This window comes from Lathyrus oleraceus, chromosome 2 (assembly GCF_024323335.1).
Source record: "Lathyrus oleraceus cultivar Zhongwan6 chromosome 2, CAAS_Psat_ZW6_1.0, whole genome shotgun sequence".
Classification (NCBI taxonomy): domain Eukaryota; kingdom Viridiplantae; phylum Streptophyta; class Magnoliopsida; order Fabales; family Fabaceae; genus Lathyrus; species Lathyrus oleraceus.
The window spans coordinates 6,472,147-6,496,039 of NC_066580.1; the positions used below are offsets into that span (position 1 = coordinate 6,472,147).

The window sequence follows — 23,893 nt, forward strand, 5'->3', positions numbered from 1 at the left end:
CTTTCCATCGATTTCTTTCCATGGAATCCCTTTGTGTGTCCCAGCGAGTTTTCAAGTCATGACCTGCTCACGCATTTTTACCCTATTTTCCCCAGAGTCTCTGTCTCCCTAGTGAGTGTGTTACTCCTACGGATTCTTCAGTTTCTCCTGATTTCTTTTCCTTCGTGACAATTATTCACCATGAAGATTTTATTTTTTGCATGCATACATTTGCATCATGAGGTCTCTTAGGGACCAAAATTCGTCTCTTTGTTATTATTTAAGCCCATTCTACCTCGTCGAGACGAAGATTTTAACCTTCATATCTCTAACTAGAATGACCTTAAATAGGGGCATCTGTAAGACCCTAATTTTGACCCTAAGATCCCTCATGGCATCATATCATTTGCTCAATGCATTGCCTCAAGGATCATAGCATGGGTGGCTCCTTAAACCTAGGGTGGGACTTGTGTGAGTGGTTTGAGACCACCAAGCATGCTTGAATTATATATTATTGCTTTTCTTATTTTGTTTACTAACCAAAAGCACAAAAATATGTCACTAACTCTTTTTGTTTTGAAGCTCAAGTGATCATGTGTTCCCATGCTCCTAAGAGGCTCCTAAGCTCAAGGAAGTGGCTAGATGAAGATGAGAACAAGCATGACATTGGTCCACAAAGTTCCTAATCATCATATATGTCTCCCAAGTATCTCAATTTTCCAATTTGATCAAGATAACCCAAAGGGCTTGAGGATTGTTTCCCAAGGAAACCCTAATTCAATTGTGCCTTGCTCATGAAGCAACCTCAACCTATGATCAAATTTAATCAAGGGAAGTTCTTTCATTCATTATTTTATGCAGATATGAGCCTATGTGGGTATCCTCAATCATTCATTCATCAATATTTGAAGTTTGGCCTTGAGAAGTTGACCAGTCAAGTCATCTGACTAAACTGAGGGTCACTGAGATACAACTTGTGATCTGTTTGTCAAATGAAGATGACCCCAAGAGAAAACATGTTCTTAAGAACCATATGAACAACTTTCATGTTCATAAAAAATCCATTTGAAACTTGGAAGGTCATCATTCATTTCAAAACATTATAGGTCATTTTGACTGAAACCCTAATTTTGGGTCAACTTCCCAAGGACCTAACTTCCTTAATTTTTATGATTTTGAGGTGAGACCAAATTCATTAGAAAGTTTTAAGATGTCTACTTCAAATGTTATGTTGTACAAAATTTCATAATCCTAAAATAAACACATGTGATAATACAAAACATTATAGGTCACTTTGGACCTAAGTCATTGAATTTGAAAAATGCCCAACTTCAAGTGCCAAAACCTTTCTCATAAGAACTCCAAATGATGCAAAAAAATTTAAGTCTAAATTGATCATATTGAAAAGATCAACAACTTTGATGTTGGAGGTTTTTCTATTTGAAGCTTGCATCATTGAAACATAAGGGCTTGAAGTTGCTTGCTTTTCGTAAAAAAATTCAAAGGGAACCTAGACATGTTTTGCACCCAAAACTTCACAGCTAGTTTTCATAAATTTCCAAACTCCAAATGAATTTTTTAGCACCATGACTTTTGTTCCTTATTTCAAGGGCTTTCCAACCATTACTCACATTAATTTTTTGGACTTTCCATGAGTGAGTTTCGAAGAGCTTAATATTTATGTCCATTTTTGCATTTCACATTATAACTTCATGTGCAAGCTTATGCAGCCCCTTGTGCACGTCCAATTCAATTACATATGAGTTCAGCATGGATTTCCATTCATTTTTGGGCCTCACATGCGCCTGTACAGGCCCATGCATGGAGGATCCAAATTTCATGCACACGAGCCAAGCATTGCATTGCATCCATTCCATCTATAAATAGAAGTGCAATCTCATTCAAATGGTAACCACAATGAGATCTGAAACGCTGCTGAATTGAAAACCAAACCCTCACTAAAGGAATTTTCAGTTTTCTATTTCAATTTCAAGCTTGAATTTCAACATCATTAGTTGATCTTCACGGCATAATTCCTTGACCTTGCATCATCATCACACTTCCAGAGCAAGATTGGATCAAAAGCTTGGAGAATTCGTGTTGTTTGAAGCTGCATTTCAGAGGTAGAACCTCAATTTTTCTTGATCTAGATCTTGCAATATGATGTGAATTCCTTTGGTTTTTGTTGTTTTCTTAAGTCCTCAAGCATGAGGCAGGCCAGTGGTGGTCTCAATTTTGCAAATCGTGCCATTTTAGATCAAGCACCATGATCTTCAAGCTCATGTTTCTCTCTAAATAGAAACTATGAGGATGATCCATGGTTACAGGGGTGATGTACATCACCTCAGCTTCATTTTGATACCTTCCTTTTTCATTTTCATTAAAGTTTAATTCCCTGAGCGTGGTGGCCGGATCTGGTTAGATCGCCGGAGAAGATGGTGGTTTCCACCACCATCCCCACGTGGAAGCCTTGGAACCATTAGATCATGCTGAAACGTTATAATTATGACCCTTGCTTGTTTTGACTTATTTTAAATCAAGATGTAGCGCGCTTGACTTTGGTCTTTCGTGTGACCGCGCCTCTAAGCCCTCATATCATTGCCACGTCAATTAATGAAGTGATCCAATGGCAGCGCATTTTTGCTATTTTTCTTATTTTCTGTTAATTCCATTTAATTCATTTTATTTTCAAAAATTCATAAATAATTTATTTGAAGTCACAAAAATATGAGACCAATGCCAAAAAAATTCTTGAAAAATCTAGTTTCATATTTTGATTTTTAATTATTTTTGTGACTTTATTTAATATTTTTTGTGAATTATTTGGTTTTTAATAGTTTTAATTCATTTTAAAAATACTTTTTGATATTTGAAAATTCCAAAAATATTTTTCTAACACATATGGATCATGACAAGTCAATGAAAAATAGTCTCATCAATTTCTTAATTGATTTGAGATTTATTTGAGATTTTAATTCATATTGTGTTATTTTTATTGTTTTTAATTATTTTTAAATAGTTTCTGATTTCAAAAATTGTTGAAAAATTTGTCAAAGCTTGTTTGACCATGTTAGACCTATGAGAATTTAATTGGACTTGTTGAAGTTGATTTGAATTGAATTTGAGGTTTGACCATATTTTGTCCATTTTATTTTGCATTTATTTTTAATTCAAAAAATACAAAAAAAATATGTTTGACTTGTTGACTTGTAATCTTCATTTCTCTTCTATTTAGCATTGGTTGATGATGATTTGGTTCACTTTTGACCAATTGTGTTTGACACTTTATTTCTCTTTCCACTCATTTCATCTTCATCTCATTTCTTTTTATTTATTTTTTGCCAATGAGTCAATGTCTTATGGTTAGTCTTGACAAATGAGAGGTTTAACCTTCTTTGATCCAAATCAAACTCAACTTGATCCAAGATCAAGTGAGTTGCTTTGCGTCCAAGATAGGTTGCTTCTTGGTCAAGCAGAAAACCTAAAGTCCATACAAGGCCTTTCTCTTTTCTTTTGGCATGACAAGTTGTAGGAGCTTGGCTTACTAGTCATGATCTCTAACTTGTGTTTATTTGCCTATAGTTTTATTGACCGGCCTCAGATAGGCGTGACTACTACATTAGTCCACTTACGATTGCTTAACATAGCGCTAAATTGTCTTATGACAAACTAGCATAACCATACTAATTACTAACTTTAATTTGAGCATTTAATTTCTTGCAATTTACTTTAATGCAATTTACTTCTTGCTCATTTATTCATATTGTTTTTCCCTTTGCTCACTTGAGCACATATTTTATGTTTATGGCATTTTCCTTTTGCTCATTTGAGCTCCTTATTGTATATAAATATATTGTTGTCTTGTGTTGGTTTTTCTTTTTTTTTGTGTGAACCTAATGCAAAAAAGGAGAAAGGATTTAGAATTAGGACATGCCCATGCATAAAGGAGTTCAAGAGCAACTAGGCCTCATGCCTTTAGAATGCTAAATTGGTTGAAGAGCAACTAGGCCTCATGCCTTTAGAATGCTAAATGTCAAAGTTGACTTCAAAGGACTTCCTTTCCAAAACTTATTCTTTGTCCATTTCTCTTATTGTGTTGTGAACTTTTTGATGTTTGCTCTGGTGTGATAGGGATTCCATCTTGAGATAGTAAGGAGGACCATTGTCATAAGTAGCCAAGTTAAGAGAGACAAGCCAAATGGAGATCCTAGGAGCTTGAATCTAAAATATGTGATTGCTTGTTGTTTGCTAATGTCCAAAGGAAAGGAGCATCGCGAATCATCTATATGATCTCAAGAAAAGGAACTCCAAGGGTTTTATCTCTTCTCTTATCTTTGTATGCTTTAGGACTAGCCCTTCTCTTCTTCTTCCCACTCTAACCCAAGCCAAACTTTTTTTGTGCAAACTTTGACTTTGTTTCAAATTAGAAACCTAGGCCTTATGCCTTTGACTTTTCAAAAATCTTTTCATCAATACTCATTTGTGAATAAATATTAATTCAACTTTGACTTCATTTTGTAAATAAATCTAACTTGTAAATATAACTCACTTCAAGTTGTTTTTATGGTTTCAATGGCCACCTTAAAACCTTTTCATAAATATTAGCCATAGGTTTGTGTAATCATAGTGGTTGATGTAAACCTCACCTCATCCTTAGTGATTGGACTATAAGTCTTCCATACTTATTATAGGGTTAACCCCTCACTAGTATGTTGAAGCTCTCCTCACATGGTGGATTGTTGGTTTAGGTTGAGTTCTCTCCCTTTGATAACAAAAGACCTTAAGTCTTTTGATCAAGTCAATTCACCAATCTTTGAGATTTTTACCCCAAACTACGAGGTTTTGATCCTACCTTTGTGATGGTACGTAGGCAATGGGTTCATCCATTCAAACAACAAAATTATAAATATAATCTATTCTCTTCTCATCCCCCCAATCTTTTGCACGTATTTTCACAAATACCAACCTACCACACACATTTATAAAAAGAGGTTCCCTTAGAGTACTAAGGATGTTTTGGGTGCGTAAAACCTTCCCATTTCATAACCAACCCCCTTATCCAGATCTCTGACATTTTTATTAGTTTTTGATTTGATAAAACTTCTTACTTGGCTTTTGTTCGCTTTTTAACCTTTCCTTTGGACAAATAAAAGTGCGGTGGCGACTCGAATTGTATGTTTACTTTTGGTTTAGTCAATAAACCTAAAGGTAACGAATACCCCGCTACAGAAAAGTGGCGACTCTGCTGGGGAAGTCACTTCCTAGTGGGTTTAGCCTACTTTTTGCTTGTGTGTTGTATGTTTATATTTATTTGTGACATTTTCAAATGAATCATATGAAGGAAACTTGGAACTATGTGGATTTCCGTTATCAAAGAAATGTGGACCCGAACAACATTCTCCACCTTCACCCAATAAGCTTTGGAAAGAAGAGAAACTTGGATTTGGATGGAAACCAGTGGCAATTGGATATGGATGTGGATTTGTGTTTGGAATAGGCCTTGGATATTTCATGTTTTTGATTGGAAAGCCAAGATGGCTTGTGATCATATTTGGTGGGAAGCCAAAGAGAAGAGTGAAAAGAAGAACAAGAGTGAGGAGAACCAATGGTTCAACCATGAATCAGATGATACAAATGTCATAGTTTTATTCTTTTATTCTTCTGTTTAAAATAAGTTTGATCTTTCTTGTTTAATTTTGTGTTGTAAACTTTCCATTATTGTTATTGTTAATGTTGTAAGGTGTGTTGTAGACATGATCATGGAGATATATATATATATATATATATATATATATATATATATATATATATATATATATATATATATATATATATATATATATATATATATATATATATATATATATATATATATATATATATATATATATATATATATATATATATCATGTACTAGAGTAATGCTATTGTGTTAGTATGACCGTTTAGAGTTGATCATTGCAGGTGGAATGAATTGAATTTCAATAGATTATTTAAAATGTAACCATCAAAAGCTCTAACTTAATGATATGACAAACAGTTGGTTTATTATTGAATTATTACTTGATGACACTACAAATAATATATTATAAATGCTACGAGCATATATCAATAACATATTATAAATGTTACGGTCTTATCATCGTTTAGATTAGGAGTGAACACGAGTTAGGTTGAATGGATTGATCAAATTCTTTATCCAATCCATTCAAAATTTAGTGGGTTGGATTTTTCGTTCAACCAGTAATTTTATTGTTAAAACCAATCCGAACCGACTCATTCATTCATGGATTAGGTTCGCGGGTTGTTTTTCAAATAAAAAATATTTTTTAGGATTCTTTTTATCAATTTAAAAAACTGTAACACAACTTAATACAATCATACTTGTTTAGAACACTTAAATTTGATAAAATATATCATATAATATCTAATGAAGTTGATAGTAGTATAAAATTCAATGAGACACATTATTTTCATAAAACACATAAGTCCGTGGATTACAAAACTCAAACTCGATACCTGAACAAAAACTAGACGGGTTGTTATGGGTTATGTTGAGTATACCCGTAAATGAATAAATTTGGATAATTTATGAAAAAACTTAACAATAATTTTTTTTAATATAGTATTTAATGAAAAAACTTAACAATTATTTTTTTGTAAATAAAATAAGAGGACGTGGAAGTATAAATTAAATTTAAATAAATAAAAAGCAAAGATATGAATCAGAAGAAACTTTGAGTTGAAAAATCAAACCAATTAATAATATAACAACGACTTCAAAGTCAATTGCACCAAAAGACATAAAACAATCATAATAGCGTAATGGATGGGCTGCCATTCAAAAAAGACAAAAAGCAAAACGTAATTGATGGGTAAAATAAAAGATTTTTTATTATAGTAACAAATAAAGTGTTTATTTATTTACAACAATTATTTTTCCTATCCATAACGTCTTTTAGAAATTTCGAGAATTTAGAAAAAAAATATTTTTTAAATTTTAAAATATATTGGTAATTTTGAAGCATCGAGATTCTATGCAATCTAATTTTTTTTTAGATTAATTATTATACATTATCAGTGTAAAATGTTTTACACTATCAATTCATCATCATCACTCGTTTGTATTAATTTATAGGTTTTTAAAATAAAAATCAAACTTGTTTTAATATCCAACATCTATGATTAACTGACGGTGTAAAATTATTTTACCCTATCAATGTATTTCAATTAAACTCTTTTTTTCATAAGTAGTTTACTTAATAGAGTTCATCTTATTAAAAAAATTCACTCGATTACTTTAGAGCGCTCTTTATATCAAACACTAAATATAAATAACTTTTTAATTATAAATCAAACTTCAGTTAGTAAAGTTAATAGTGTCTAACTTCTTTTGCACAAACAAGAAGTATTGAAATTTTTTGAATATTATCTTGAAATTTGTGTACTATAAAAGATGTATTTCTAAATTGATTACTTATAATCTAAGTAATATTCGGACAATTGAATTCAGCTGTTTTATTTTTAAGGCGTCTGTGTTTTACTTTTTAGGCGTCGTAGTTGATCGTCTGACTTATACTACCTCCATTTTTTATTATAAGTCACTCTGAAAAAATATTTTGTACCACAATATAAGTCATTTTATAATATCAATAAATCATTAATGATATTTTTCTTATTATACCCTTAAATATTTATTATTCTTTCTTCTTTCAACTATATCAATTTATCTTTCCGATATAATTAATGAAGGACAATTTTGTAAAACCCTTTATAATTTTTCTTTTTCATATCATAATTATTACATTTTTTAATACGTGTGAAAAGTCAAAAACGACTTATAATAAAAAACGGAGGGAGTACAATTTATCATAATATTATAACATATTTTAAAAAGAGTGACATCTCCAACTCGATTCAATTATTTTTTCAATACAATTTTTTCAAAATCTTAAATCAACCTAAAACACTTTAGACAAATAAAATTTTAGTGAAGACTTTCAACTCAATTTAATGCTTTCTTTCTTTTTATTAGTGTAACTTTTACAACAAGCTTCTTTAGACAAATAGAATTTTGGTGATGACTTCCAAGTCAATTTAATGTTTGCCTATTTTTTATTAGTTTAAATTTTTCAACCAAGAATCCGTTGATAGTTGTTCAATTGGCCTCTAATTAATGGTAGGAAATGTTCGACAATGCAAGAAATAAATTCAGATGAAATAATGAGTAGATATGAAATGAAATATGAAGACAAATTATAACAATTTCATCTTTCGAGAACTAACTATTATAAAATATATTTTTGATAACACTAACTTATAACGGTGTGATAGGTAATGATAGTAATATCTCATTTTTTTGACGCGTTTTATTTTTTTTATATTTATGAAAAAGACATTGCATTACGGTCAAAATAATTAACTATAATTATATATCCATTGAGTGGCAGTTTCAAATCTCAGCTCCAATAATTTTCTACTTTTTCTTTAAAATGAGTGTTGTTATTATAATATGATATACATATTAAAATTAAAATACATACTACCACGGTTGTTAATGTCAACCGTTGTAAAATACATTACATTTCATTACAGTTTTTGAATACGACCGTGGTGAAATTGTTTACCCATATATAAGTGAATTAACTCTCACTTCTTTGACAGTATCGATGTATCTCTCCTAGCAAAACCATAGCATACATTTTCTCTTTTCTTCTTCGTCATTAATTGTTATGTTCTACACTATAGCCTCAATCTTGTTCTTCATACATAAAGGTATTCTTATTCTCTCATTTTCGTGTATATTGTTAATATGTTTCATATGATTTTCTTCTTGTTCGATAGTTTATGATTTTTTTTTTGTTGTATGTTGTTGTTGTTGATAAATGTAGATAAATGTTTGTTGAAATGATTTTTATATTATTTACTTCGATTTCACATGTTTTGTTGTTGCTTGTTGTTGTTGTTGACAAATCTTTTTCTATATTCTCTTTTCTTCGTGTATGTTGTTGTTATGTTGATGTTATTGTTATGTATGTTGACAAATTTCTGTTGGATTACAATGTCATACTAGTTTATGTTAGTTATGTTGATGTTATTGTTATGTATGTTGATAAAGGTATGTATGTTGTTGATAAATGTTGTTGTATGTTGTTGTATGTTGTTGGTGATGTTGTTTTGTGTTCTTTGTTAATAAATGGTTTGTCATGTGCAACTAGCAAGTGGTTATGGTTCTTTACTTATTCGTGATGCAACTGGTTGTGTGAACATGTATCTAAGAGAATTTCGAACTTTTGTTCGTTGTGGAAATATTATGCGAGTCTTTCATATAATATTCACATAGTGATAAATAGATGTCATTATGAGTCTTTCACACAAAATTTGATGTTTGCAAAATAAATTAAAAAAAAAAAAAAAATTAAATTTTGTGTGAAAGACTTAGAAGACATTCATTCATCATCATTAATTTGAAGAATTTGAAATTGAATCAAATTATATGGGTTAATGAGAAAATCATGAATTACAAGATGCATGCAATTCGAAAAACATTTGATCATTTAAGTTGTTTTTCAAGAATAATTTAATTTTTCTGATTATCATCTCAAAAATTTATTTGAATGGTTGTATATTATTAATGAGGGGCAGGAAAAACAAACAATGTCATATTTTATAATAAACGGTTAGACATACCACCACGGTTGGAACATAAAACTGTGGTGAACGTTATTTTTGTATGCACTTTAATTTGGTTGCAAATGGGTATTGAACTCATAACACAATATTTATGACAACAGTTGTTTAAGTCAACCGTTGTAATAGGTAGCATGTTACATAGTTTATCACAACGGTTGCACGTCTATGATTTAAAACAGCGAACTTACAATCACATCCTATTTCACCGTGATTTTTTAGGTGTGATGGTATCCCTTTTTCAACTGTGATGAAAAGATTTTTCTGTAGTAGTGAGACTTTCATAGCACTTACTTGAAACATTTTAAATTGTTCACATGTTCATTGTGAGAGTCACTAGTCAAATAAAGATTTTACTAATTTTAATAGTATTTTTTATAATTTGGTGAAGACTTTCAAGTCAATGTAGTCTTTCGAGAAGACTTCTAAGTCAATTTAATGATCTGACAATTTTATGTTTTATCTATTCCTTATTAAGTGTTATTTTTTAAAAATATATTTATTTATTTATTTTACTATAATTTTTAAAATAGTATTAATTATAGTTTATAAAAAATATATACTCTTAATTATTTATTAAGAAATCAAATAAATTGATAAATTTATAAAAGTATTAAAGATAAAAGAACAATAATTACTTAAAAAATAATTACTTAAAAGAACAACATATAAATTTATATTTCTGACCAAACCATAAATTCGTTCAGTCATACTTTCCTTGCTTTGCTCTAGTTGTTCCACCGGACTTTGAGAAAAATGGTTCCATCGACCTGAAGTTCATGGACCCAAAGGCCAAGGTTTTTAGGTCGATGTCCGCTCATGATAATAAAGAGTATTTGGTCTGGCTCAAGAAAGTCCAAAACAAATGTCAGGATCAATGGAAAACGGCTGGCATCTTCGATGCCATCCAAATTTCAAGGAACACTCATCGAATCAACTCTTGTATGTTGCTTGCTTCGATGTACTTCTAGGAAGGTTCGACTAACACCTCCCAACTCCTTTGTGGCATGTTTACGCCTACCCTTTTTGACGTGGCAGTCATCACTAGTCTTTCATCTCTAGGCGAAACCTTCGATCCAACTCTTCAATCGCGCAAGTTTTCAGAATTACATTGAAGATCACTATGATCCGGACTCCACTGAAGTGTCCAACGAGGAACACATTGCTTTCCTAATTCGTTAGATCTCATATTATTTGTTTTGTCTTTGCTCTCTGGAGATAGCTAAGAGCTATATAAACCTGACAATCCAAATTCATGAAGGTCGATAGGTTTCTTTGATATATTTGGAAGAAAAAACTCAAAAGAAATAAGTCCAATAATTACTTGTGGAAAAATCATCCTTTTGACTAAGTCTCTAGTGGTCTTAATTTTGAGATGAAAAGCAAAACCGCAAAGAGATTCCATCTTTGAAGAAGACTTTTAAGTCAATTTAGACCAAGCACAAAATATACGGATCACCTTGTCTCAAAAAATTAATTTTAATTTTTAATAAAGAATTCAAACACACAATTTTGTTTCGGAAATTTTTTATTTACCCACTTCAAAAAAAAAAAGAGTAGAATTATTCATAGAGTTGTGCATTGAAAATCTCCACAATTTGAACTATTAAAAGCGCTACAGTACGCACTCTGATTTTGCCATGGATATTTTAAATGATAATTAAATACAAAACTGCAATTGTAAGGGTGAAATTCATTGTAACTTAAAATAATATCATATAATGAAATGAATTTAAATATATAATTTTACATTATTTGATAATATTATTCAATAATTTTCTAAGAATTATGGCATTTCCATCAATAGATTGGGAGTAGAACCAGGCATATGATTTTTGAGAATGTAAAAGTGTGAGTAGAATGGATAATAGTCTCATATTATTTGAAAATGTAAAAACTTAAGTATTTATAAGTAAGAGAACTCATTCACCTATTACCTTAAGATTTTGAATAAATATATGATGTCTCTCACAAAGATTTTATTCTAAAAAAAGAAGTCCAATAATATTCAAGACCCCTTAATGAAAAACTCTTCCAACAAAGATTCCACAGAAAAATCAAGAATTATTTTGAGTGAAAATAACACATTATCATTAGTAGCCTTTATAGAACTAAAATTTGTTTTAAAAATTAAATTTGAGATATATGTAGTATTTAAATTTTGGCTATAAATATTTATGTCACCTTCCTTTCCATTTTCATTTAAACTTTCACATAAATTATTCTATTTCCACAAAATCAATCACCCATGAAGTGGTTACTTCTGTTTTTACATGTTTTTTTCTTTCATTTTCCGTCGTTCTTTTCTTTCAATTTCTTATGTCATCGTGATTAGGGGTGGCAATTGGATCCATTAACACAAAATCCATCCAATCCATCCATAAAAAAATCCATCCAATCCATCCACTACATAAAAAATTAAGTTAATGGATTGATCCAATCCATCCGTTTATAAACATGGATGAATCCAATCCATCCAACACATTTTAATGATCCAATGGATTTTTTTATCTAATTTTAAAAAAATAAATTTTTTCAAATATTAAAAAAAAATTTGAAAAACAAAAAATAATTTTTTTTTCAAAAAAAAATCTTTTTTTTTTGAAAAATAAAAAATAATTTTTTTTTCGAAAAAAATAATTTCTTTTTTGAAAATACAAAAAATGATATTTTCCAAAAATTTAAAAATCATTTTTTTTTAAAAATACTAAAATTTGATTTTATTTTCGAAAATTTTATTTTTTTACGAATATAAAAAAAATATTTTTTTTCGAAAATAAAAAAAACGTTTTTTAAATTTTTTTTTTCGAAAATACAAAAATATTTTTTTTTCGAAAAAAAATCTTTTTTTTTAAATACCAAAATTTGATTTTATTTTTGATTTTTTTTTACGAATATAAAAAAAAATATTTTTAAATTATTTTTTTTAAAAATACAAAAATATATTTTTTTTTTGAAAAAAAAATAATTTTTCTCAAAAAAAATTGATATTATTTTATTTAAAAAAATAAAAAACTTTTTAAAAAAAAAAATTTTCAAAGAAAAATTTTAAAGGAAAAAAAAATGGATGGATGGATATCCATCCACTAAAAATATGATAATGGATGGATTGGATGGATTTTTATTCTTAATGGATGGATTGGATTGGATATTTTTAAAAAACTTTTAGTGGATTGTTAATGGATAATGGATTGTTTTGATCCATCCATTAACGATCCAATCCATATCCATCCAATCCATCCATTTTGCCACCCCTAGTAAAGAGTCTTCTAATTGGTTGCCAAAGAGATTCAGAGTAGAAAGCTGGCTGTTGCTTGAAAAGTTATTTGGCAAAGTGCCATGAAACTTGTTCATTTGTAGATCCAAAACTCGAAGAGATGATAATTTAACAAGACATTGTGGAATGAAACCTGTCAATTTATTGCGTGCAAGATTGAGAAATTGTAGTGCATTCATGTTGCAGATTGACATAGAAAGGTCACCTTGAAGTAAGTTAGAACTAAGATCAAGGAAACTGAGCCGGTAAGTACTTCTTGAGGGTTGATCTATCGATGTGAACAAGTTTTGAGAGAGGTTCAAAAATCCAAACGAGTTAATTGTTTCAAGTAACCAATTAGGAACTATTTCATTAAGTTTGTTATCGGACATATCAAGAGAATCCAAACTTGGGAATTTTCCTAGGAATTGGGGAAGTTCATTCAAACTCAAAGAAGACAAGTCCAATTCAATTAGTCTAGGAAAACTGTAATTGACACTGGATTCAATGCTCAGTGCTAATTGACTATTACGCGAAAGAGACAAAGAAAGCAAATTTTGAAGTTTGGAAAGTTTTTGAAAATCAACAACACCACTCAAGTTGTTTGATGATAGACATAATACAGTTAGGTTTGAAAGGTTGAAAATTGATTTTGGAATATTGCCTTGTAGCTTGTTGTTGCATAGATAAAGTTCTTCTTGTTGGTGCAAAGGTAGAATATATGATGAATGGAAATATTCTTATTCAGAGAATGATGGCTACAAAACGGATTAAAAGTTACAATGATTGACACCCTATTTATAAGCCTCTAACAAACTTAAATTTGAATCAAATCTAATATTTAAATCTAATATCTAACAAACTTAAATATGAATCAAATCTAATATTTAAATCTAATATCTAACAAACTTAAATATGAATCAAATCTAATATTTAAATCTAATATCTAACAAACTTAAATATGAATTAAATCTAATAATTAAATCTAATACCATCCCTTAATTCATATTCCATCAAAACTTGTAACACCAATTCCATCCCTTAATCTGAGAAATTGATCAGTCTTGATAGCTTTCGTCAGAACATCTGCCAACTGCTTCTGAGTGCTACAGTGTACAACTTCTAACACTCCCCTCTGAACTTGATGTCTCAGAAAATGATACTTGGTCTCAATGTGCTTGCTTCTCCCATGCAACACTGGGTTTCTGGCAAGATTGATTGCAGACTTGTTGTCAATCATCAGCTTCAGAGGTTTGTTTACTTTAATCTTCAGATCCTGCAATAGATTCAGAATCCACACAGCTTGGCATGCAGTAACAGCAATCTTACAATTCTTCAGATCAAATCTCTTCAGAAGTTCTAATTCATACTTGAGCTGATGCAAAATAATACCTTTCTCAGAGTATCTGAACTCCATCCCTAGAAAGTATGTCATTTTGCCTAGATCAGTCATTTCGAATTCATTCATCAGAACTTTCTTGAACTTGGCTATCTCCTGTTCAGAACTTCCAGTCAGTAGTATATCATCAACATATAAACATACCAGAGTCATATTTCCTTCAGAAGTATGCTGAACATAGACACCGTACTCCATCTCACATTTCTGAAAGCCTTGCCTCTTGAAAAATGAATCAATCTTCTTATTCCAAGCTCTGGGCGCTTGTTTCAATCCATATAGAGCTTTGTATAATCTGTACACCATCCCTTCCTGATTCTTTTTCACAAATCCAGGAGGTTGTGACACGTAAACTTCTTCTTCTAATGGACCGTTCAGAAATGCAGATTTTACATCTAAATGCATCAGAGGCCAATTCCTGTTAGCAGCTATTGCAATCACCATTCTGATTGTTTCATGTCTTGCTACAGGTGCAAACACTTCAGAGTAATCTAGCCCAGGTTTCTGTAGAAATCCTCTGGCTACCAACCTTGCTTTATGTTTGCCAATTGAACCATCTGGCTTTAACTTCTGCTTGAAAACCCATCTGACGCTGATGGCTTTCTTGTCTGTTGGAAGTTCTGTCAGCTTCCATGTCTTGTTTCTCTCTATAGCATCAAGTTCTTCTTTCATGGCCTTCAGCCAGAGCTTCTGCTTAAGAGCCTCTTCTGTACTTATGGGTTCAGAGTCTACTAACATGGCACACTGAATAACTTCTCCTTCAGAGTCTACTTCAGTGTCTTTCAGCATGTCAAATTCTGCATATCTTCTGGGGATGTTTCTGATTCTTTGTGGTCTCTGAACTTGTTCAGAGTCTTGAGCTTCAGAGTTTCTAGCTTCAGATGGTTGACTTCCTCCAGAGCTTTGACCATCTTCAGGGTCTGGCATATTTCCAGAGTCTGAATTGCCACCAGAATCTGGATTACCATCAGAGTCTGGGTCATCAGAGTCTGGATCATCAGAGTCTGAAACATCAGAGTCTGGAACATCAGAGTCTGGAACATCAGATTCTGGATCACTATCAGAGTCAGAATCAACGTCAGAGTTTACTCCAACCTCAGAAATTCTGAACTCTGACCTTTCTTCAGAGGTTCTAACATCAGAATCAGATTGAGACTTATCCCAATTCCAAACTTCTGATTCCTTCACAATCACATCTCTACTGAATTCAATTTTATTGGTTTCTGGACAATAGAGCTTGTATGCACCTGTACTGTGGTACCCTATCAGAATCATCACTTTGCTTCTATCATCCAGCTTCTGTCTTCTGGCTTCTGGAACATGTTTATAGCAAACAGAACCAAACACCTTCAGATGACTAACACTTTGCTTATCTCCAGTCCACTTCTGTATTGGAACTATTTCCTTCAACTTCTTCGTAGGACATCGGTTGAGTACATACGTTGCAGTGGCAACAGCTTCTCCCCAGAGCTTCTGAGGAAGCTTCTTCTCCTTTAGCATGCTTCTCACCATATCAAGCAAAGTGCGGTTTCTTCTTTCAGCAAGACCATTGTGTTGAGGGGTATAAGGAGCAGTAACCTCATGCTCAATTCCATTCTCCTCACAGAACTTCTGGAACTCTTTGGAGTTATACTCACCTCCACCGTCAGTTCTAAGAATCTTCAACTTCTGACCACTCTGATTCTCAGCCTTCATTCTGAACTTCTTGAATTCATCAAACACCTCGTGTTTAAACTTAATAAGGGATACCCATGTCATTCTTGTGAATTCATCAACAAATAACACAAAGTATTTATTCCCTCCAATCGATGCTACTGGAAATGGACCACACACATCAGAATGTACAACTCCCAAGGCATGTTTTGCTCTTGGAGCAGTTTCTGACGCAAATGGCAATCGTGGTTGTTTTCCTTCCATGCAAACTTTGCATGACTTTTCAGGCTTCTTAATTGCAGGAATTCCATGTACCAACTTCTTTGAATTCAGATGTTTTAAGCTTCTGAAATTCAAATGACCAAATCTTCTGTGCCACAGCTCACTCTCCTTCTCAGCACTTGTTGCACTAAGACATTCTGAGTCTGCAGTTCTGACATTCACCTTGAATGTTCTATTCCTTCCCTGTTCTGACTCCATAATCAACTTCTGATTGCAGTCATACAGCTTCAGAAGATTGTCCTTCATGGTAACTGAAAAACCTTTCTCAATTAATTGTCCCACACTCATCAGATTGCTTCTGATGCCAGGTACATACCACACGTTCTGAATCAATGCTGTTTTCCCATTGTTCAGAGTCACTCTGACATTTCCCATACCTTCTGCATTAAGATATTTGTCATCAGCACATCTGATCTTTGTCCTCTTTTCAGAGTCAAAGTCAACCAGCCATTTCTTGTTTCCAGTAAGATGATTTGAACAGCCAGTGTCCATATACCACCAGTCTATCAGATCCATATTATCAGATTCAGAGGCCATCAATAGCACAGATTCGTCATCAGAACTTCTGGCTATATTTGCTTCTTCTGATTTTCTCTCCTTGTTTGACCAACAGTCTCTAGCAAAGTGACCAAACTTCTTACAACAGTAACATTGGATCTTCTTCTTGTCATACTTCTCTTTTCCCTTCTGAGCATTCTTTTGTCTATCAGAGGTTGAGCTTTCTGACTTCTGACCACCATCAGATCTTCTCCTGGCTTCTGACTGCTTCTGATACCTCCTATCAGAAGTTGCTTTCAGAGCCTGCTGCTCTACTTCCCTTTCAGAAGTTCTCTCAGTCAAACGCAACTCTTGCGCTTCTAGACTGCTCTGCAGCTCTTCAATTCTCATGGTGCTCAGATCTTTGGAATGTTCTATTGCTACCACGATGTAATCAAATTGACAGGTAAGGGATCTCAATACCTTCTCCATGATTGTTTCTTCAGAAAGAGTTTCTCCACACGCTTTCATCTCATTAGTGATCAGAATCACTCTGGAGATGTATTCAGAAACTTTCTCATTATTCTTCATGTTGAGATTCTCATATTGCTTTCTCAAGGACTGAAGCTTCACCTTCTTCACTGATGCGTCACCACCATAACATCTAACCAGTGTGTCCCACGCAGCCTTTGCTGTCGTTGAATCTGCAATCTTCTCAAACACATTTACATCAACACATTGATGAATGAAGAACAATGCTTTCTGATCCTTCTTCCTTACTTCCTTCTGCGCGTTTTTCTGTTCATCCGTCGCATCTGCTGCTACCGGAACATAACCATCAGTGACAAGATCTAGAACATCTTGAGCACCGAACAGTACACGCATTTGGATCATCCAACGATTCCAGTTTTTACCGTCAAATGCTGGAAGTTTGGTGTTCATGTTGCCGTTTCCGTTCATCTTTCTACCTTGCACAGTACACTCAGATTTCTCACACAGTGTTTCCCAACCCACAGAATTAAAATTCTGATCAGATTTTGTTCAAGATTCAACACGAATCTAAGAATCAAAACCAAACACACAAGACCTCACGTTCACTCGTGTTTCCCGTGTTTTCCAATGAATCCGAACCGGAGCTCTAGATACCAATTGTTGGTGCAAAGGTAGAATATATGATGAATGAAAATATTCTTATTCAGAGAATGATGGCTACAAAGCGGATTAAAAGTTACAATGATTGACACCCTATTTATAAGCCTCTAACAAACTTAAATTTGAATCAAATCTAATATTTAAATCTAATATCTAACAAACTTAAATATGAATCAAATCTAATATTTAAATCTAATATCTAACAAACTTAAATATGAATCAAATCTAATATTTAAATCTAATATCTAACAAACTTAAATATGAATTAAATCTAATAATTAAATCTAATACTTCTAAGGAATAAGATGAGATTGCACTGATATGCCCTGTAAATCGATTGTTTGTTAGATATAAATATTTCAAACAAGGCAAAGATAACAAAGAGGAAGGAATTGTTCCATTTAACAAGTTGTTATCTAAATCCAAATCAGTTAGTTTTTGAAACCCTGGAATTTTGTTGATTAGGGGACCCACTAATCTATTATCAGATAAATGTAATGCGAGAAGTTGATTCAAGTTAAATAATGAAGAAGGAATTTGTCCTTCTAAATTGTTTGAAGATAGAGAGAGATCTTGCAGTTCGGTCATCCCACCAAACATATCTGGAATGTGACCCTTAAATGAATTGGATGAAAGGCGTAAGATAATGAGATGATGAAGGTTTGAAAGTGATATTGGAAGCTCACCTCCAATTTTGTTATCACTCAAATCTAAATCTTGAAGTCGATTTGATTGGGGAAATACATTTGGGATTTGGCCACTAAGACCATTGAAAGAGAGATCTAGATAAGTTAAATATGAAAGAGTTAAAAGTGAGGATGGAATTGAATTGTTGAGAAAGTTTCCCATGAAACTTAGAGAAGTAAGATATGTGAGATTAGAAAATGATGGAGGAATAGGTCCTTGGAAATCATTCACTGAGAAATCCAAAATTCTAAGGAAAACACTAGAACTCAAATTTGGAAGTTGGTCTCTAAGGTAATTCAATGACATATATAGTTCATGAATACCTGGCATGCAGAGAATATGGTTTTTGAACTTTCCGCTTAATCCCATTAAGTCCTTCATAGGGAAGGTTAAGACCAATCACATGACCAGAGACATTGTCGCAAGTGACCCCATGCCATGAACAACAATCACTCCCATTTTTCCATGTTCTTGTTTTCATTAGACTACATTCTTCGCAATAATAGTCACTCTGTGTAAATGAAGACTTGAATTGAAGCAAAGCAAAATGCTCATCACGATTAGGGGTGGCAAAATGGATGGATTGGATGGATATGGATTGGATCGTTAATGGATGGATCAAAACAATCCATTATCCATTAACAATCCACTAAAAGTTTTTTAAAAATATCCAATCCAATCCATCCATTAAGAATAAAAATCCATCCAATCCATCCATTATCATATTTTTAGTGGATGGATATCCATCCATCCATTTTTTTTTCCTTTAAAATTTTTCTTTGAAAATTTTTTTTTTTAAAAAGTTTTTTATTTTTTTAAATAAAATAATATCAGTTTTTTTTGAGAAAAATTATTTTTTTTTCAAAAAAAAAAATATATTTTTGTATTTTTAAAAAAAATAATTTAAAAATATTTTTTTTTATATTCGTAAAAAAAAATCAAAAATAAAATCAAATTTTGGTATTTAAAAAAAAAGATTTTTTTTCGAAAAAAAAATATTTTTGTATTTTCGAAAAAAAAAATTTAAAAAACGTTTTTTTTATTTTCGAAAAAAAATATTTTTTTTATATTCGTAAAAAAATAAAATTTTCGAAAATAAAATCAAATTTTAGTATTTTTAAAAAAAAATGATTTTTAAATTTTTGGAAAATATCATTTTTTGTATTTTCAAAAAAGAAATTATTTTTTTCGAAAAAAAAAATATTTTTTATTTTTCAAAAAAAAAAGATTTTTTTTCGAAAAAAAAAATTATTTTTTGTTTTTCAAATTTTTTTTTAATATTTGAAAAAATTTATTTTTTTAAAATTAGATAAAAAAATTCATTGGATCATTAAAATGTGTTGGATGGATTGGATTCATCCATGTTTATAAACGGATGGATTGGATCAATCCATTAACTTAATTTTTTATGTAGTGGATGGATTGGATGAATTTTTTTATGGATGGATTGGATGGATTTTGTGTTAATGGATCCAATTGCCACCCCTACTCTTTACCCAAGACTTTGTGTCAGTGCAAAAAGCTGCAAGTTTTAAATATTGGCAGCAATAGAATAGAAGACGAATTTCCTTACTGGCTTCAAACTCTGCAAAATTTGAAAGTATTGGTTTTGCGAGACAATAAGTTGCATGGTTCCATTGCTAATCAAAAGATCAATTATTCATTTCCCAGTTTAATTATTTTTGATATCGCAGGAAATAACTTTAGCGGTCCGCTACCAAATATCTATTTTAAAAAGTTTGAAACCATGAAAAATGGTATTCAATTTCCAAAAGGAATGTCATATATGGAAACGGCTTTTATTCCTAGTGTACCAATTCAAACACTTAGATTTAAATCAACAAATGGATCAGAGCAAAATAAGAATTACTCTGATTCTATTATTGTGATAATGAAAGGAATCAATATGCCAATGGTAAAAATTCCAAAAGTATTTGTAATTATTGATTTGTCAAGAAACAAATTTGAAGGAGAGATTCCAAATGATATCGGAGAGCTTCATTTGCTCATAGGACTTAATCTTTCTCATAACAGACTCGTTGGTCACATTCCACAGTCCATGGGAAACTTGACAAACTTGGAATGGTTGGATCTCTCCTCAAATATGTTGATCGGTATGATTCCTTCCGAATTCACAAATCTCAACAGCCTTGAAGTTTTGAATCTTTCCAATAACCATCTTGTGGGAGAAATACCTAAAGGAAAACAGTTCAATACATTTTCAAATGAATCATATGAAGGAAACTTGGAACTATGCGGATTTCCGTTATCAAAGCAATGTGGACCCGAACAACATTCTCCACCTTCACCCAACAAGCTTTGGGAAGAAGAGAAACTTGGATTTAGATGGAAACCAGTGGCGATTGGATATGGATGTGGATTTGTGTTTGGAATAGGCCTCGGATATTTCATGTTTTTGATTGGAAAGCCTAGATGGCTTGTGATCATATTTGGTGGGAAGCCTAAGAGAAGAGTGAAAAGAAGAACAAGAGTGAGGAGGACCAATCGTTCAACCATGAATCAGATGATACAAATGTCATAGTTTTATTGTTGTTTGATCAACTAGTTTAATTTTGTGTTGTAAGCTTTGCATTGTTGTTGTTGTTGAGGTGTTCTTGTTAATGTTTTAAGTCGTGTGTTGTATTTATTTTGTGTGAGTTTATCAAATAGATTGAAATTAGAGTTAAGGGAAAAAGTGTTACTTAATTTACATAAAGATTTAAGAAAGACTGTAATAATAAGGGTCAATGCTACCAACCATTTGGTGTGATGATAAAAGATTATTAGCCAAAACTGCATCAAACTTCTTTATCTAAAAAGTTTATTTATGATAAAAGATTCAAAATTTCCTTTTATGCTTTCTGACAGTTCGGTTTATCCAATGTTGGTTTCTACCAAATGGCCAAAATTGTTGTTACTCCAACAATTGTTCTCGCAGAGTTCATATTTTTTAAGAAAACCCTTTCTTCAGAAAAGGTCATTACTAAGCCTTTTGCCATTTTTTTTCTTTCTCTTTTATAAAACATTTTATATATCTAAAAAAAAATTATTTATTGGATCGAACTATAGTATGGTCGAAGGATAGTTTATTGATTTGACAATTCGATTGGACTTTAGCATGTCGTCGATGTCGGTTCACATGTTGCAATCAAAGTATGTTAGGATTGTTAGCATTTTGAATTGGGTTTGTTTGTTATGATCAATTGTTTAAGTTAGCTTGTTCTCTAAGTTAACTTGTGTAATGGACATGTGTGTAAAAGCCCATTAGTTTAGTATGTTAGTTTTCTTATAAATAGCATACTAGTCTCTTATCATTGAATAATACAAATCCTAATTAGGATGAGAGATGTTATTTGTTATTCTGTATCACTTGTAATCTTGTTTCAAAGAGAAAGTAAAGAATACCAGTTTATAATTAATTCCATTGTCTTGTTATTGTTTTCTTCTTTTCTACCCTTGTGGGTTTCTTACCGATCAAGAAACGAATTATACTTTGTAATTTCAGCATCATTTTCACAACAAATTGGTGTGATGAGCGTGGAGAAGATGTCGTCAACAAAGTATGAGATTGAAAAGTTCACCGAAGTGAACGATTTCGGTCTGTGGCGCTTGAAGATGAAAGTCCTACTGGTTCAGCAGGGTTGTTTAGAAGCGTTGAAGGGAGCCGCAGCCATGGACGCTACGTTAAAGGATAAAGAAAAAATGACTATGGTAGAGAAAGCTCACAGCGTCATCTTATTGAGTCTTGGTGATAAGGTTATTCGACAGATTTCGAAGGAGACGACGACATCAGGTCTTAGGGAGAAACTCGAAAGTTTTTACATGACCAAATCATTGGTCAATCGCCTCTACCTGAAGCAAGCTCTGTATTCATTCAAGATGAGTGAAGATAAAGTTTTGGCTAAGCAGTTGAATATGTTCAACAAGCTGATTTTGGATCTTGAAAATATCGATGTAAAAGTCGAGGATGGAGATCAAGCGTTGTTACTGTTGTGTGTTTTGTCCAGAACACATGCTCACTTCAAAGAAACTCTCTTGCATGGAAGAGAGTCTCTGACCTTTGAAGAAGTTCAATCAACCTTGTACTCTAAGAATTTGAACGAACGAAAGGAGCACAGACCATCTTCGACTGGTGAAGGTCTGTCGGTTAAGGCGAAATTCAGAAAGAGAGATGGTAAGTTCGACAAGAAGAAGGATAAAAGTAAGCAGGAGTCTTATAGTGGTGATGCATCTGGTGAAGCTAGCGGAAATATACCCAAACGTATTGCACGCTCGAACATACAACAGAGTCGCCATCGAACTTTATTTATTCCCGAAGGAAAGGGAAAACATCGATAAAACCATGGGGAAGAGAAATATGTAAGGAAGTCGGTTGCAAGGAAAAGGTATTAGCATCCCTAACATCTGTTGTACTCAACGTGAACCGTTTTAATTGTTCTTTGCTTGAGTGGATGTTATATCTAAAGGTTACTCAGAAAAGAAGAAGAGGGAAAAAGAATGGAATGGATAGAGTGCTCGGAGAGGATTAGGGTCCTCATGCCTACGTGTCTTTATAGTTCAATAAGGAATTCAGAGCTTTGTAGTTCATAGAAATAATGGTGGGAGATGAAAGAAAGAGTGATAACAAATATTGTTTGAACCAAAGGATTATTTTGTGTGACTCCAAAAGGGATGAAATCTGAACCATAGAGTAAAATTGACATTAACTAATACGTGGGGAGCCTGAAGCATTAACCATTATATGGTACTATCAAAAACAAAGGAATTAAGTGTTTGGCATCAAGGCAAACATCTCTTGGTCCAAAATCAGACATTGGATGGAGCTCAAAGGAATAGTGTATTTGGCTCAAAGATAATAGTATAACACATGGAGTGAATGGAGGTAAAATATATTGAATGTAAGTAGTGATTAATGAATGGAAAATGAATGGAGTGATAGAGAATAATAATCAAGGTAGAAAAAACGGAAGGATTTGGTAAAAGTGACAGAAGGGTATAATTTAGAACTAAAGGTAAGGGTGTATTGGAATCCATAAAGGAAATGGTATTTGAAATCAAGAGTAAAGGTAGCATTAACCGATATGTGGTATGGCCAAAGCATTAACCATTATATGGTATGGATGAAGACAAGGAGAATTAAGTGTTTGGTGTAACACCCCGATAAAATAAGATAATTATTTAATTTAAGTTAATAATATATTTATTAATTTAATTAAATAATTGGAATATTATTATTGGAATTATTATTATTGGATTATTATTTTTATTGGAATAAAAGTTGGAATTAGAAAAAGTCCCATTTGGTAAAAAGAGGTTTTCAC

The 23,893-nt window shown here is 32.0% G+C and overlaps 2 protein-coding genes across 2 annotated transcripts; one reads left to right on the plus strand and one right to left on the minus strand.

The window, feature by feature from the left end:
- Nucleotides 1-11,677: 11,677 nt before the first annotated feature.
- On the minus strand, nt 11,678-18,941 carry LOC127121601 (receptor-like protein 12). The gene is made up of 3 exons (XM_051052061.1): nt 18,164-18,941; nt 12,919-13,607; nt 11,678-11,770 (listed from the first exon to the last, which is right to left on the minus strand). Exons 1-3 carry the CDS (start codon nt 18,939-18,941, stop codon nt 11,678-11,680), a joined length of 1,560 nt encoding a protein of 519 aa, XP_050908018.1.
- Nucleotides 18,942-20,010: 1,069 nt separating this feature from the next.
- LOC127121602 (receptor-like protein 33) lies at nt 20,011-21,164 on the plus strand. Its single transcript, XM_051052062.1, has one exon. The coding sequence runs from the start codon at nt 20,011-20,013 to the stop codon at nt 21,112-21,114; it is 1,104 nt and encodes a 367-aa protein (XP_050908019.1). The 3' UTR covers nt 21,115-21,164.
- The last annotated feature ends 2,729 nt before the right edge of the window (nt 21,165-23,893 follow it).